The sequence below is a fragment of the Melanostigma gelatinosum genome, assembly GCF_949748355.1.
Source record: "Melanostigma gelatinosum genome assembly, chromosome: 2".
Classification (NCBI taxonomy): Eukaryota; Metazoa; Chordata; class Actinopteri; order Perciformes; family Zoarcidae; genus Melanostigma; species Melanostigma gelatinosum.
In genome coordinates, this window is record NC_136635.1 from 19116235 (window position 1) to 19133877 (window position 17643).

Genomic DNA, 17643 nt, shown 5'->3' on the forward strand with positions numbered 1-17643 from the left:
TCAAGTGCAAAAATGAATAGGTTGATGTGCATAGCTCTTGGATATCTCTCTACATATATATGCACAGGTGTTTGTGCATGCATGTGTGATGGATAGAAATCTGTGCCATATGAGCTTTACATTCACACTTAGAATTTCTCTGCACATCCTAATTGTGTCAAGACAAATATTTGAACAATCTTATGTAGCCAGCTCAAATTTTAGGCTGTAATTATAGGTTCTGAACATTTGTGACGTCGAAACTATTTTTTTCTGTCTTTTGCATGCAACAAAAGCTGGTGTCAGTAGGATACATTCAAAATTGAAAAACATCTGAGAAACTCGACTCAGTGAGGAAAATATGCTAGACAACCTTTCCTGCTCGGTACTACTATTTCACAAGTCATGGCAATGAGACATGGATCAATATGTTGTAAAAAATCACATTGCTTCCTGTCAACTGAAAAGGAAGACACATTTGCCCATTCATTTCGCTTATGTAGAATTGAATGGATTTTTTTAAACCATGCCCTTGAGTTATATTTAGCTATGTAAAACAGTAAGAGACAATCAAACTGCATGGTAAAACAATTGTTGTATTTAACATACAAACATTATCCGCATGTAATGCAATGACTTGCACATTCAGACACACTCATATGAATAAGCGTTTTACAGTAATCAATCCCATGATTAAATGCTATGGCTCCCCCAGTATTGCATCTTAATTTATCAATCTCCTCCAAATCAAATGCCACTGAGGAAGTCACTGAAAAATCCTTGTCCAATTATTGGCATGTGAATGACTAAAAGCTCTTATTTCTGGTAATGCTCAACTGCAGTCTTTTCATTTGAATTTTAATGAAAATCTCTTATCTCAGTCCTGTCTTTCAGGTGTTCAAAAGACCTTGCGTAAAGTAAAATAATCCCCAAAGCCAGCACAATTACAGCTAATTCCATTTTAATTCAGTTAAAAGGTGACGAGACAGGGCCCATTTCAAATGTCGGCAGGTGATAAAAAATGAAATTTTGTTTTCAATTATGGGGTCTGAGTCTGAAGGGGAGATCTTGATGGGAGCTTCATAGCTTTTAAAGTACTATCTGTGTACATTCAGAGTACTTACAGTATCAAAAAACAGGTTGCTTTCTGTATATGTATATAACATTATGGTTTTACTGTTATTATTATTTCAAGTTTAACAATTGATTTAGATGAGCAAGCTTTCTTCACACAAACAATAACAAAATCAACTTTAATCACATATGACTGCCTTTATACACTCGCTCTTTCTTCTACCTCATGGGTCATTCCCTTCAAGCTATTTTGATTACATTTCCATCTCTCGTTCTTGGGCCAAATTCAAAGGACAATTTATCAATGTTATATTGGAGATGCTGGATAAAAGCTAAATAATTTAATTAATATAACAAAGATAAGTACAACCTGCTTTGTAAGATTATGGTACAGCTTCATGCACTTAAAGATTTCAACTCCAAGGCTGATGAAACAATTTCTGCTACAAGGATACAAATGTACTTTCTTATTAATAAAATGATTGACAATGTTCAAGGATCAGTCACCGTGACTTATTGCAATTCAACAGGATCTCTCAAGATCCACGGCACTCTGAAATCATTCCTCTGTGGCGCTCCCATACATTTTTAGTAACAATGACATCAAGAAAAAAGTTTAATATCTGGCCAGGGATACAAGATGACAATGAGCCTTCTGGGCTAACTCTGGCCCATTGTACATTTATTGTTTTATTTGCTAGTTGTTTTCCAATAAATTTGCATATGACTGAAAGATATTAGTCATACATTTATATGAAATATGCCTGACATGAATACACAAGGACTAAGGATAAATCTTTAAAATAAAATGCATCTCCATATGAGCATTTGGCATAACATTGCTGATGTAAATTTTGTAACTGGCTAAGCATTTTGAGTAGCAGGTTTATTTCAGTTAAGAAAGTTGTGATTGTATTATAATGGTACATTCTAACAGCATGAAGAGGAATATTTGGGGATTAAAACACAGAGGGCCTCATGTTCACATTTCTGCACTGTGTATTGGGGTCTCTCCAATATTTATTTCTTTACTTTCTTATCACCATTTTATTTACTGGTGCTACTGGTAATTTGGCAAAATGTCCTGACTGCAAGTAACATCCCCCTGTATTCAAATGTTTTGAAGTAAATGGTCTGTCATGCATTATAATCAAAATAAAGACATATTATCCAGGAGTTGATGCTCATGCCTTCATGATCAGACTTTTGCATCACATATCAAGTTAACTGTGAACATCCAAAAACAACTCAAATCCAATTATTCATGTGATGTGGTTGAGTTTTGAAATAATTGCAAGAAATGCTGAAATTGTTAAAATAAGTTACTCAATATAGAATGATGACGTTGATATAATCTAGTGCTAGATTTGTTCCACTACACTGATCAAACATACAAAAAACATATTGAAAGTACGGCGAGTATAGGGTCTCGGTCATTGCAAGGTACCACAGAGAAGGCAATCCCAGGCGTGAAACAAACTGGTAACCTGTTCCAACAGACTGTATTTAAAAACAGCTGGTGTTGACAAGAATCGTTTTGCGATTGCCTTGGTGGACAGGTATGGGTCCTGTGCTGGCACATTGGTTTCTCTTTTCGTGTGTACAGATTTACTGCAGACTACAGAGGTTAATCAACAATCCCACTCTGCTCTCTCTTTCATCTCTCCAGATGAGACCAGAGCTCTGAACGGAGCTCTGGTCTCATCTGGAGGGAATATTGGCAGAGTGTTTGTTCCTTGATTGGCTTTGGGGGAGCGATCCATACAGATGTGTCTGTTGTGCCAATGTGGACCAGATTTCTTGAAGGGCCAAGACAGACTGAAGCCATCAGATCTTTCTCTAAATGACCTTTGGGTCCAGGGAATGGGTTTCCCAAATAGTAGTCATTGATCCTCACCAAAGTATTAACTCTTAATGAAACAGCCGGGGTTTTCTATCAATGGTTTCATGAACTGTCTGGTTTTAATATTTTTCTTTCTCTTGATGTAGCAACAGAGGTATTAATCTTAACAGCAATAGATGCTGGGACAGAGAATAAATCACATACTGTGCTGTTAACTGTTGGCCAAATAAATAAAAAGATAACTACTTTGCATTTGAACATTACATAAAACTGCAGAGTAATAGTTATCACTCTCAACAAATCAAGAAGTCATTTAAATGTACTGATTCTCCTTTAAGATCAGTAATGGTAAAATGAAAAGAAAACGTCCTAGTCTACTATTCTCCTACTATTGTACCATGTGGCAGTTCAGTACTACAAAAACAGTAAAATGCAAATAAAATGGCCAGCAAGAGCAGTTTCAGTCAGGTGTACAAGTGTAATTCAATTAACTTCAAAGGTGTTGAATGATTTCACTAATAGTCAGTGTAAAGAGGCCAATGTCACAGTGGTAAAATCAACGTTAATACAAGATGTATAAAAACAAAAACAATCATTTTTGAACCAGCATTTATCCAGCATTTTCAGCGGGACAAGATAAAAGAATAACCAACTACCCCACCTTGGTTTTGGGAGACCCCTCACTCTGCCCTCTTTGGCTGCTCATCTTCCATATCTGGTGCAGTAGTCATCTCACCCAACCACACCATTAGTCTGTCACCACTTCCAGTCTAGAAAAGGATTGGCTTTGAAAAATGTTAAACTTAGTGTATCTGATGTTGTAGTTCATGCCCCACTGGCAGAAGGAACAACCAACATACATGCACAAAACAGAAAATATGTGCATAACAAAATACGACACACAAAATATCTAAAGAATGCAAATACACAAAAGTAACCACAGCAAAGAATACACCATGACATGCATTCGCACAGACCTGGGGAGAACATGCAAACTATACACACGGAATAGTGCTCACTACTGATACACCGTGCTGCCATTGTGTATAAGTATAGGAAGAGAGAGCGAGACAGATGATGCATGTGAGCCCAGTCTTCTCATCTTTTGTTTTGTGGGAGAAGATCCTAAGAAACAAGAGGTTCATAACAAGAGGGGATGTATGTTTTGGTTACACTCACCACTTTCACATTTATTCAAATATGGCAGCAGTGAGCGTCAAACGAAATGAAAAACAAAAGTTTCGGTAGTTTGAGCAAATGCTTAAAAACAACATATACCGGTACTTACGTTCAAGTAAAAAAAGCCCTGTAGTGGCCATATGATCTTTGTCTATTGTCAGTCAGGAGCAAACGAGAAAGCACTGTGGCGCTGTGAAAGAGCCATATAGTCCAAAGACAAAGGATCTTTCTCAATTTCCGATTTTGTCCCTCCTTGATTCCTCGTTCCTCCAGTAGTGGGTATAATCCTCAAGGGTGACATATAAAGGACATGTGACACACAGCTGCAGCAATCAATTCAGATAAAATCTAAGTTGAACACGTAGCCTGGAGTGAGGGAGTAGAGGGATTGTAGGTAACAATATTGTAACCCGAGTTCCAAATCCACAGGTAGAACCCTCTACTGGACTTTAGAGGTAATACTCTCCTCCAATTACAAGAATTCATTCGCCCACTGAAAATTTGAGATTAGCTAGTGAATCAGGACGCGCCGACCCGAATACGTGCAGATCCCACTCTATTTAAGGCAGCACACCCTGCTGCTAAACTATCCTTTACCTTCTTAGACAAGGGGCATAGGATTGACATGGCCTGCTTGTAGAGGGCACCGCCTGTGCTTATAAAACTAACGTAACCTTCATTCTAACTCACACAGACTTCATTCTCCACTTGACCTGAAAGTATGCTCCTTGAGGTCGATGGCGGTCAACCAATCATACCGCTGAACCAGTTCCAGGAACCCCTTGATTGTGAACAAATGGACTATCTTGCAGACAAAACACCTATTTAGGATGCAAAGATCAAACACAGGTCTGAAATTTACAGACTTCTTGGGACCCAGGAAGTATAAAACCCAATTTCTGTCCGTCATGAGTGGGGACAACAGATATAGCCTCTTTCTGTAAAAGGTCTTGGATTTACTATGAGATACTCCACCTCCTTCTGATAGGATAGATTCACCTTCTTGACGCCCATGAACAGAGGAAGAACGCTGTAGAGCTGGAGAAATAACCCAGTCCCAGTATCCTGTCCATCCACTCGATTAGCACGCAGTTGCATCACCACTCCTTGTAAAACGGCACTAGAGAACAAACAAACAGCTGTGGGGCAGCCGCAAAAGTTGTGGTTTCCTGTCTCAGACCTCTGAGCTGCCAAACCATCTATAAATGGAAGGCTGGCCCATGGGAGACCGACATGGAAAAATCCGAGCCAGAGATTAGGTCCCTGCATGCTTTACTGCTTGGATGGCTTGAGAAGCTGCAGCAGACATCACAGGACTGCTTCAATTCCCTTAAGTCTCCCTTGTGGAGATCGCTGAGGGAAAACATATGTGCCGAGGCAAAGATGAGGTTCATGAATGCATCAACCCGCCTTTAAACATAGCAGCTGACATCTTGGCAATGGGTTTCCCTCCTGGCTCCCTGTGTGGAGATAGATGATGCAGGAACAAACGTGTGTACTCCCCTCCCTCCAAAGTTAACAAACTTGTGTGATGTGTATTTCCCTCCCAGGTTTTACACCCATGTCAAGACAATGTACCTATATCTAAAGAACATTACTGCAACCATTCCTCTTTATCCTGACTTTGTGACACATCTATCATATATGGTTTATCCAGAATATGCTTAGACTACTGGAATAATTATAATACATGTATGTGCTATCCTTTACAGAATAATAAGACGGTAAAGCTGTAGTCAATATGCATTGAAACTTTGTAGATATCGGCTCGGTCTCTTGATCTATTTTTGTTGGCTTTATGTTTTTATCTATATGGCTTTAGATGTGGGATACACTTTTGTCAAATTAATTTCAAGACAGTTTGGTGCATATGGCTGTTAAATATATCTACAATGACTTGTGGAACTAGACTTATTCTCAGGGTTTGACTTAATCAGTGTCTGAATAATTTGCGCAATAATCTATATTTAAATCTCTGTAAATTGCAATTAGTCGTATTCAAGCACTTGGAATTTCTATGCCTAACTTTGCCACATGTGTCACACTGTAACGCAGGACAGCTATCTACTATGTCGCTGAAGGGGATAATTACTGCTGTATTTGGTCGAGAAAGACAACTTGGATTATATAGCTTCAGGTTGCACAACTCTTACCTTCTTTTCACTGCAGTCTACAGAGAAAATGAAATTTTAAAACTCCTTTGTGACCGGTTTTAGATCTTGGCCTACCACAGAGCTCACAGAGTTTCAGTGAGCCAAACAGGAATCCCTCCTGGCTGAAGATATTTAGGCTCACAAGGCCACAGGGTCTGTAAGACTGGTTGAGATCCAGACTGAATTCTCCTACATTCAAGAGATGAAATGAAACTATCTGAAGTCTTGGAGCAGACAAACTCATTTGAGCTCTTATTATCTTCAAATAAGGCCTTCAATATATGTAGATGGTCTTCTGTTTCTGTCGACTGTATCTTTGTGGAGAGTTGTCTCTTCTTCTGTCTGAAGTGCATGCCTTCTCTGTGACTGATTCCCCACTGAACATTCATTCTGTTCCACTTTGTGCACAGAGGCTTTCCAAAGAAAAATATTCTCAAAGCCATATAAAAAGGAAATGCGATTGGGAACCTTTTTTTTTGGTTGTGGCGTGACACTAATTTACTTCCCCTCACACTTCCAAGGCAATTAGCTTTGAAGCTTCTCAGAAACTTTTCTTGCCTAAGTCGATAGCTAGCATGGCAAATAAGAATTTAAGGTCCATTGGGCGACAGCTGATAAATATATCAAATGAGGTTACAGTTAGAAAGAAAACCTAAAAGAAGAAAGAAATATAATTACTTCACCAGTTATGCCCTTCATTACTTGCCAGTAGCGGCATGCAAATGTATTGCTGATTGCTTGTGAGTTGATGAGCACAACGCTATAGTATCACGCTATAGTATCATCTGTGGAAAGATGAATAATATATCATGAGTTACACTTTGCTGTGGGAAGTGTGGTTTGGTAAAATTCTGGGTGTGAAATTTGCCATCAAAACTCCCCACAATGGAATGAAAAAAGGTTGTGTACGAGGGATGTACGCGGCTTTCTGCTAACAATCATGCAATGCATCACATTTTAAACGTGAACATCAACAATCTTGCAATTCTCAAATCTCAATTTACTTCTCACTATAGTGACTATACCATGACGGTAGTAAATGAGTTAAAGATGACGTGACCACGCAACAGGTTGTTTGTCTGTGTTCTGACAGAGATGCCCCCAGTCTGCAAACGTGGAGCACAACACCCAGATACTCCACCTGTAGGTGTGGCAGCTCAACGCTCTTCTTCCAAGCTCAATTGGACCATGTGGAATATTCGATGGACTTGACGATGAGGTTGTAAAGAAAAAGAAGACCCTTATGCCACAGTTGCAAAATGGCTGCAGTGCCATGTCCACACATCTGCTGAAGGTGTGGGGGTCAGGGAATAGGTGAACGATAGCCTGTTATACTTGTAGGCTTTCTCATGTTTCCACCTTGACATGAAATGATGCATCCTTTAAGTCAATCGCCTGGCTGAACCTGTTCCATTAACCACTTGATGGTTAGCATATGGAACATTTTTGCAGGCAATACATTGGTTAAAGGACTTACAGTTCCAAAATGGGTCCGAACACTCTCTCCTTTTAGGAACCAGGAGGTACGCAGAATAAAACTTTCAATCGGTCTTGAGTGAGGAGGACAGACATAGCCTTTTTCTGCAACAGGGCCTAAATGTCTTCTGAGAGGTAATCTATCCCCTCCTACCGGACACTGATGAGATATTGTCATCATCGTCATCTGCAGAAGAAGTCAGTGTCTCAGCAGGGATGACTAGAGGCAGCGGCAGAGAGTTAGCAGTCGGGGCGGGACCTCGACGTCAGATGTCTCAAGCTCAGGTTGCTCGAATAGCAGCCAAGCATCACATTGAAGCGTTGGAAGTAATCCCACCACTGCCGGCGTTTAATCTTAGCCAGTGGAGGTGAGCAGTGGGTGGGCACCCCACCATTCGCTTGAAGAGAAAAAGGATGGCAGACAGTGGTGACAGCTGCCATATATACTGTAGGATCACATGTATTCGGGTGACCCTCCTGATTTGCCAGCTTTGTGTATGCAGATTTTCAGTGGGCGATTGCGTGCTTGTGATTGGAGACTACCCTAGTCTAACAGAGGGTGGATGCTGTGTGGATGAGTTAGAACCATAGTGATACCATCAGTGAATTGAGAGCTGTCTTTGGATGGCTCCAGACATTTTCCATGGCAACCCCCTCCCAAAATGTCACTGTACCCGTATTTCCTCAGACAGGATTTTCTTTTGGTAGGGACACGGTAATGCTGTGTTCATGTGATGGTGAAGGACATCTAATCGAATGATAAAAATCTGGCTGTTGCAAGAAAAACAAATAACTGAAACAATTAGGAACAGCTCAGTTGTACCTCAAGAAATTGTACCAAATTATTGAGAAACATTGGTTGGCAAGCATCTACACAAAACAGACACAGCACTCCGGAGGTGATCATCCTGCACACAAATTAGGCATACACATAATTAAAACATTTATTGCAGTAGCTGTATACCTGTAGAGTATTAACAATGATTAACTGTTTCAGTATCTGTGATGTCAAACACCCTCACAACTGACAAACATACTGCGATAAGCAAATCACTCCATCCAAATTAACTTCTTTATATTGTGACATAAATATGAAAATGCTTTACAAACTGAATGTCTCCTTAATACACAAATCAACTCTATTTCAACAAAATAAAATGACAGAAAAATGATCAAGTTAATTTGTAAAAGCTATATCTTTTAGCATGCTATTCCAGTGTGTAATTTGCCTTCCATGCTGTGGAATTAAACAAACTTTTTCAGACAGTGGAATGACAGATGATCTTTCATGGTTGACCCATTATCTGCACATGCCTTTTTGTTTTTATTCAGTACCAACAACTTGATTATGTACTTTAATATCTGTGTGACGTGTAATTTGGCAAACATCCAATGCATAAGGCATTTCATTATCACACAGGATAGTCTTTGTAGCCAACATGTTCTCATCTTTTAAATAATTAATTTCAGTGTTTGAAGAAACATCGTGAAGGCACAGGTGATTACATTGTTTTAATAACCTGTGTTTTCTTAAGTATGGAAAATAATAATAGTCTGTGTGGAAATAATATATCTATATACATATGCCAATACATTGCAGGTAATACTGAGGGATTGCACTCAGTTAAATCACAATTTGAATAAAATCTATACAATAATAAGATCAACGTTAGATAAAACATTTAGCCATTTACAAATATATTGCTATTTAATTGTACTGAACACTTTTAAAATCAGTTTATAGAGGAGAGCTTTCAAAGCTTTTCATTTTTATAATGCACATATTGAGCACTGACATCCTTCATACAAAATGTTTTAAACAAAAAGGTTTCCCTGTGGTTTTGCAGTACTTGACAAAAAATCTTTATGAAACATGGGCAACATTGAGTATATTACTGGATGGGAAAATGTTTCAAAATCAACCATCAGGTTTTAAAGAATTAGGTAAATGTTTAGTTGTTGTACATTATGCCAAATTATTGAAATCCCAAATCCTGGGTTGACAAGCCATTATGATGAGAGCCACGGACTGTCCTATTTACTGTGGTTATTACATGTACATGACAGTGGTTAATAAGTCTTATTTACAAACTCACAGACAATGACAGAATGAACAAGTGTCCACTAACAGTGTTATTAGAACACTTTCTGAAATGTAATTCCATTTTCTTTGATTGTGTTGATTAATATAGTCCTGAAAGACTCAATAACAACCACACCACAAATATGTGTATATACTGGTCAACCATGGTCGTTTTTTTGTTATTATTTTCTCCGTTTTACGCATGTCCTTCCTCCACTTGTCCAAATCACACATGAAGTGGACAGAAAATGTGAAGTTGAAGAAATCCATGGAGGTTCAAAAAAACAAAAATTGGTTTCATCAAGAGCCATAATAAAGTTGGATTGTAGAGAACACAGCATAAGCACTATAGTTTTGTTGCCTACATAGTATATGTGGCTATCACACTGCAGAAGCATCAACTTAAGTGGGAAGAGATGAAACAAGAAAGAAAACAATAACAAAACAGGAGAGGAGCTCAGGTGGACATCTCACAGCACAGAAGCAAAGTCCATCTTATAGCTGCTGGTCCTTCGGGCTGTCTGGGCAGGGGGCTGGCTGGCAGGACTTCAGACTCACCAGCGGAATATCAGTCATGCCACTGCTTGTGAAGTGTCCCTCTCCGCTCCCAAACGGCTTCCTGTCACCGAAATGCTCTGACCGCCCACTTTCATTTTTCCAGGTTCTGGTTAGAGTATGTCCATTGAGAAGTTTTTCCTTGGGACCCCACTCCCTCTGAGAGCCAAAGCTAGACACGGGTGACTTGGGCTGCTGGTATGTTCCCAATGTCGGGGGCATCCAGCAGTTGTCTGAATGTCCCAGGACTAGGCATTCCTGTGTGCACATCTCTGTAGCTTCCACTAAGCCACGAGGTCCCAGGGGGCCATCTAAAGGAGAAAAATAAAACATAAAAAGAACAGGTAAAAATATATTGAGATCAACCATAATACTTGCATCATTACCATTTTCTTACAGTCCTGATCAAAATACGACTTAAACTGATCGTCACCCACGGGGGATAATTACAGGATTATATGAAAGAAAAATATCAAGCATTATTAATGTTATGTATCTGTAGAGTACATTTAAATCATTCTTCTGAGTTAAAAAATAATATACTTTATTACTGCTATTTAATTTGTTCCTTGTACAATTGATCCTACAATCTATCTATATCTGTTATTGGTGTTGTGTGTCTGCACTGAAAGCACTCAGTTAAGGTTAACGAAAACTTGGTGTCATGGTTAAAACATTTGCTGCAGACTTAAAGGACGAGTGGGACATGTATACTTTATATTTAACACTTTATAAGACACACCTGTTACCTGCCTGTTAATGAAAATATCTAATCAGGCAGAATTGTGGCAGCAACTCAATGCATAAAAGTATGCAGACATGGTCATGAGGTTCAGAAGTTAAGAATGGGAAAGAAACTGGAATGATTGTTGGGGCCAGACGGGATAGTGTGAGGATCTTAAAGCTGCTGAGCTCTTGGTATTTCCGAGCACAGCAGTCTCTACAGTTTTCAGAGAATGGTGTGAAAAACAACACCTTGTTAATAAGAGAGGTCAGGTGAGAATGGCCAGACTGGTTGAATCTGACAAGAAGGCAACAGTAACTCAAATAACCATACTTTACAACAGTGCTATGTAGGAGAGCATCTCTGAACACACAACACATCGAACCTTGAAGAAGATGGGCTACAGAAGCAGAAGACAACAATAGGTTCCATTCCTTTCAGCTAAGAACAAGAATCAGTTCAATAAGGAACTGATTTGGCAACTTTTCAAACCCCTTTTAAATAAAGCTGGAGTTTGAAAAACAAATAAGCATGCTTTCTGGAACTGGAGAGCACAGGGGGCTATACATCTTGAGGAGGATGAATGAGTTCTCTTTGGGCACTGTCAATTGAATCAATAGAAACATTTACAGCGCCTACATAATACATTTTAAATAGACTGATGTGCAGCTTAAGGTGCTACGCTGCAATGATGTTATCTTATATTCTCTCAGTAATTAGGCTACCCCAACAAGCTGACTTTCACCTCTTCTATAATTTAATGTCGAACATTTAAATACATTAAGAGAACATGTGACACTGTAAGTGAATACAGTTGTGTGTAAAGTGTATAAAACACACAATGAAAGCTTTGTCGGTATCAATAGACACTGTAAGGGGATCTATGATTTTGACCAACTTAATGTCAATAATCAGTTGTTCCAGAGTCTGCAGGCCACAATAGCACATGCTCCCTATTCCTTTCTCAGTGGAAATGATCCTAACCCCTTTCCCTTAAACCAGAGAAAGACAAAAAAAAGCATTGAAGGTCAATCTGCATCACAATAAATCATCAGCAGGACATGGTTCTCTAACTCTTTGCTACTATCTGGCTACTTGTCTGATGAACATCCATCACCTTTCAGACATGAAAAATCAAAAAAGTCAGTGTTTCAGGTTGTATTCTTTTAAATCTCATTTGATACAAAGGAATGCATAATGCATGAAATATAATGTGCTCTTATATTTATGGGATTCTTCTCCTTTTTCTTAAAAACAACCAATTATGTCTGTGTTTGTAATTCAAGCTTCAAAGGGTAATGAATTCATCTGTTTTTGTCCTAAAACAGAAAATGATGACTATTTGTCCTAATATGTCCCTTTGCTTCACAAAAAGCTAATTGGCTGGTGGCTAAGTTGTGTAATATTTCAAAGGGCTTTTTTCAAACTTCTGCCTGGACCTGTTTTTCTCCTTGTTAGTTGAAACTTACTCTGACAATTTGAAATGTAATGTTATCTTATTACAGGAGCAGAGAGTATTGGAGACATCTTATGCCTGTTTATATCGAGTCGTTATGTTAAACTTAATACCATAGACCTATGGATTTAACAATACCTACATTTAAAACATGTTTTGCAAATCTATTTTAAATTGATATTGACATTATGAAATAAATGAAAGAAAATCTGCATATTAATGTCTTCTTAAGCTCCATTCAATTACATTTTTGCCACACTCCACCATACGGATCAATAATAAGAAATAAGACAATTTTACCTGACCAAAAAAACAACAACGCTAGCTTAAATGTAAGAAAGTGATTTGAATGATATAGTTAACTTTTGTTTTCTAATTAAACAAATCCAAAGAATTGTTGACACTTTTGCAAACTAAATTGGAGCCTTAAATCACTTAATAGAGTTAAGTTGTTACTCTCAATGCATCTCAATTAAAGATAAACAATATAAGCCTAAAAAGGTGATATTTATGGCAGGGCTGCTGTATTGGATAATTTACATGTGTTACCAATTAAAAGTGTGTTCATGAGGAGAATAATTATTTTTTGTTCATATGCTTCTTCGTATTTTCTGACCCAAAACAAGATATTACCTATTGGCTCATTTGCGATATTTTGTTATTCATGTGTCAGACAATATGTTTTATTATAATTCTAGTTTAATGAGAATATGTCCTCATGTTCCACTCAGCCGTGCTACTCAAACAATCGGATCTGGCTTTAACAGCACATTTAGATTTATGATTTGAAGAAAGCCTGGACCCCGGAGAGAGAGTCAGTCACTCTTCTTCATGAATGTGGTGTCCATCACAATAACAGGAACTCATAACTGGCACGTGAGGAGTCGAACCAAGACACACATTATCATAGTTGCAAGGCGAACCACAGAGAGCAATAATACATGGTTCCCAGGAGACAGTAAGATGAATTCCTCAAATGAGATTGTAGATGAGTGAGCAGACATCTGAGGAGCTGTTACGGGCGAGAGACATAAGAGAGGAAACTGCATACCATCTACATGTGCACATGTAGATGGTATGCAGTGTTGCGCAGAGGAGCAATTTACAGTGCTGCCATTTATGTGACTTTTTGCTGTTTTTGTATTGTTCGGCAAATGATTATAATGAAGTCATGATAATGATAATGGGGATCGCCAATGTAATTTCATCCTACTTTGTAATCATCGGGTGCTTGCTTAAAATTATAGAAATGGAGCAACAAAAACCCTGGCTGATTTGTTAATCTCAATATATGTGTTTGTGATATTAACAGTTTGTGTATTGATTACAGCAGTTAGGTGACTGAATTGTCCATATTTCTTTTTTTTTGTAACAAAAGCAGAGACAGACATTTATCAAGGGCACTTTGTGCTTTGCTGTTCCACTTGTGCAACAAACATGACCATTTGCATGTAGATTGGTACAATCAGTGGGCAGCAGAGGATAATTTGAATCAGCCATTTTCTCTTCTAATCTGTGCATGCCTGTTGTTTGAGACACAGCCTGATTGAACAACCAATTGAGGCATAGAGCTAGTAGGTTTAGAAAAAAAGCGAGACAAAACCAACAATATTATGTATATAATATAGACCAGCGTTTCCCAACCAGGGATACTTGTACTTCTTCTTTTGAATCTGAGATACTTATGAATATATATCCCCATATTTGTGTTCAAGCGGAAAATAAACAGATACAAATATCATTACAAATTGGTGTGAGGTGTTTAGTGTCATGTTTGATTGAATAAAAATAAACCACAATTGGCTAACCCCTCGTCTGGACTGTAAGTGTATGAGACGTGTTTTTCACTCACACATCCCACTCAACAGATCTCATTTTAAATTCTGCAGATGTCTGCACCAGCTCTGTTTAGATGCGCAAAAGCTTAAAGACCATGAGTGCGTAAAAACTATTTAGGATGTAAATGGAGCAGTCAACATGGCTAAATATGAAGTATAAATGACTGGAACACCCACCTTCTGCCATTATAAGTGATAGTAGTTCAAATGCAAACTTGACTATAAGTTATCCAATAAAATATATTTCGGGGATATTCAAAATAAAACATTGTTCCTGTGCAGTCAAAGATATGGAAATGTGTCATTGGAGCACAATAAAGCACATTTGTACTTCAGCAATATATCCAGGGGAAGGATATCTCCTCTCCTTTAACAACCCAAAAAAAGCAGACAATTATTTTGTTCCATTCATAAAGAAGTACTGTGGTATATCACTCTCCAGAAACTCCACACCTGCTTATCCAAAACTCTGACTCAGCAGTCAACATATTTCAAACAAAGCCAAAACACAACACTGCACATTACTGGTGCCTCGATGTCTCTTTACTGGCTCCCTATTGATGCAGGGAGAGCCCTACAGTTTACAGTGAACAGCAATATGTTGCTCCATTTAATTGAAAGGACACTGTAAGAGGTAGAACCTCCTCCCATCAGCCCTCCTCACTTTGGAAACAGGCTTTCTGACATTGCAAAAAAAATCAAAAGAGTCCAGATTGAGTATTTGTTAACTACATTAAGCACAGTCTGTAATCTTCCGAAATTCCTGCCTTATTAGTCGTCTTTACTTTTTTGTAGTTTGCCATTGACTTATTAATTAATTATCTTGTGGCATGGCCTACTATTGTCCAGTGCTTTAATATTCACATAAAGGCAAATCTTTACTTCCATCTTGTTTTCCTGCATAGCTCTTGGTGATAATCCTTACTGTGAATAGACCTCTGTGATTTCATCTGATTTAACTTGACAGACATTGACCATCAAGGTTCATTAGCAGCTTATTCTATTGTGTTTGCATTCTGACCTCCCACTCTGTAATCAGTGACAGCTCATACATACTGTATACATTCGCGTTTCCATTGAAAGTGACATAGCTATACATGCTCATAGCATAATCAATAATCAGTCTTTGCTGAAAACCGTGCGACGTGGAAAAGGCCAGAGGGCGTCAAGTGACATCCTGCTACTCTTGCTGAAACTTCGAAGAGCTGTGGACAGATGATAAGCACCAGCACACCATGACGCTACAACTGCAGATAAGAGGCCGCTGGGTATGTACTCCGTTGTACTGCAGCTCGACAAACACGCAGTACATCTGAAATAAATCCCGTACGGCCCAGTGAAATGTAGAAATGTAACTCTTTCTTTACTATTGCAAATTGCTTATAAATGTATATGCTACTTTTAAAAAAAAAGGCAAATAGACTTGAATTTTAGCCAAGTCAGTAGCTCTAATGTACATGAGCTTTCATGTGAATTCTATGTGTCTTTTATCTTGTAAGATTTAAGCAACGAAGAGGCACGTGATTCAGCTGCATGCTGTTGGAAGATGTTTAAGCACCAAAGCATTGCTGTGAACATGTTTTTTTTTCTTTTTGTATCCATATGATCACTTAATCATGAGACTGTATTTATGTATTTTGCCATTATGTCAGACAGACAGACAGACAGACAGATTTCATTGAAATTAGTTTAGTAATGGTGAGGCACAGAATCTTATTTGCATTGATGTCCACTGACAAAGAATCATCTCAATTCCACAGCATTAGCATGCATAATCAGCTAATTTTCAAAGTCACAGCTTTTCCACATAGATAAAGCTCTAATTGTAGCATCAAGTTCCCTTAATTCACACAAAATGGCTTTCACATTGTTTCGTGCTACTTTGTCTGTGCATCGCTCGTTGCTCATGGTTACTATGCTCAAGAAGTCAAGTTTCTCTCTGCTTACACACACACACACACACACACACACAAGCAAATAGCCGGTGGCTGATGTTTGGTGCAGAGCCCCTGAGTGCTTTAAATAACATTGAGGCACAGGTGTTGAGGAATGCAAGGGATTCACAACCGTGTCAGGTGGTGCTTACTTTTGCTTACAGCTCTGCGCAAATGCTGCAGATGTCCACAAAGACAGATAACTTACAGACAAAGAAACCATTAGATTGCCTCCTGATAAGGACTCATTAGGATGTGCTGGGGGCTGGTCTGTTTAATTCTGCAGAAGCTGTTGAATAAATGTGAGCCACGAGCAATCGCTGCTTAGCGATGGACACTTTGACCAAACTGTATTCACTTGTCTCTCATTCAACCCTCCTACTCAGCATCAACAGATCACAGAGGTTACAGAGGAGGAGAGAATCATCCTCATTTTTGGCCAGAGGTTGTTTACAACTATAAGGGAGTATTCTTGTTTTAGTCTGCCGGCTATTGTTAATGAGATAACGTTTGGCTAATTAATTGGATGCACACTATCAGTGCTGATGTGCCAGTCCACCACCAACAACCTACAGCCTTCAGAATGGTAAGGGGGAACGGGTGGAGAGGGAGTGAGAGTGATTGAGTGTGGGGGAATTAGTGTCCATAGGGCTTGTTTATTTATCCATGCTGTTAAGCATGCCCAGATGTTGTTATTTTGGGATGAATGAGGCTTTGTTTTGGTCCAACATGGAGGCTGAAATTGCCGTACCACTGTCTCCAGCTGCTGCTCGAAAACACACAAGATACGTCTGGCAGATTAACTCTTTAAATCTGCTGTTGGTTTTCTCTGTGACCCGTTCGTCTTTCAACACAAAACATACATACATACATATGTTGGGGTCTGGCGCCACCTCCTGGCTGGCTGAGTCCCTCACATGTGTCTCCCCTCTTCACAAGCTGACCTCGGATCTGATCCTTGCCCCCTTCGAGATGGCCGCGCCTCCAGCCTTCGGCCATAGCTGAGGCGGACGCTTCATTGGCCGCCAAGCAATCTCCCGCTGTGCGTGCAGACCCGCTTATAAGCGCCGACGCGGCGAAAATCGGTCTCTTCGCTCTGGACTCCGTCCGGCCTCTAAGAAGATTCCCGAGGACCCGATCGACCTCAACCCCCCCCTCATCTCAGCACGCACGTGCCATTTCGCTGGCCGAAAGAGACCACGTCTATTCTGAGTTTAAGGCCTTGGCCCGCGAGAGTGCATATCTCCCGCGATCCGCTCCCCGCCTTCGTGTACACGCAAGCTTAGCTTAAATTAACTTAAGTTTAATTCAGGCCATTCATTTATATGTTATTATTCCCATGTTCTTTG

The 17643-nt window shown here is 39.2% G+C and overlaps 1 protein-coding gene across 4 annotated transcripts in view; it reads right to left on the reverse strand.

Annotated features, from left to right (window-relative positions):
* Positions 1-8795: 8795 nt before the first annotated feature.
* pcdh9 (protocadherin 9) overlaps positions 8796-17643 on the reverse strand; it is a gene marked incomplete at its 5' end in the record, with an annotated part of 174799 nt that continues 165951 nt past the window's right edge. For all 4 annotated transcript variants that reach the window (XM_079284648.1, XM_079284646.1, XM_079284647.1 and 1 more), the window contains one exon: positions 8796-10653. In XM_079284648.1, coding sequence (XP_079140774.1) covers positions 10283-10653 — 371 coding nt within the window. In that variant the 3' untranslated portion in view covers positions 8796-10282. The remainder of the gene's footprint in view (positions 10654-17643) is intronic.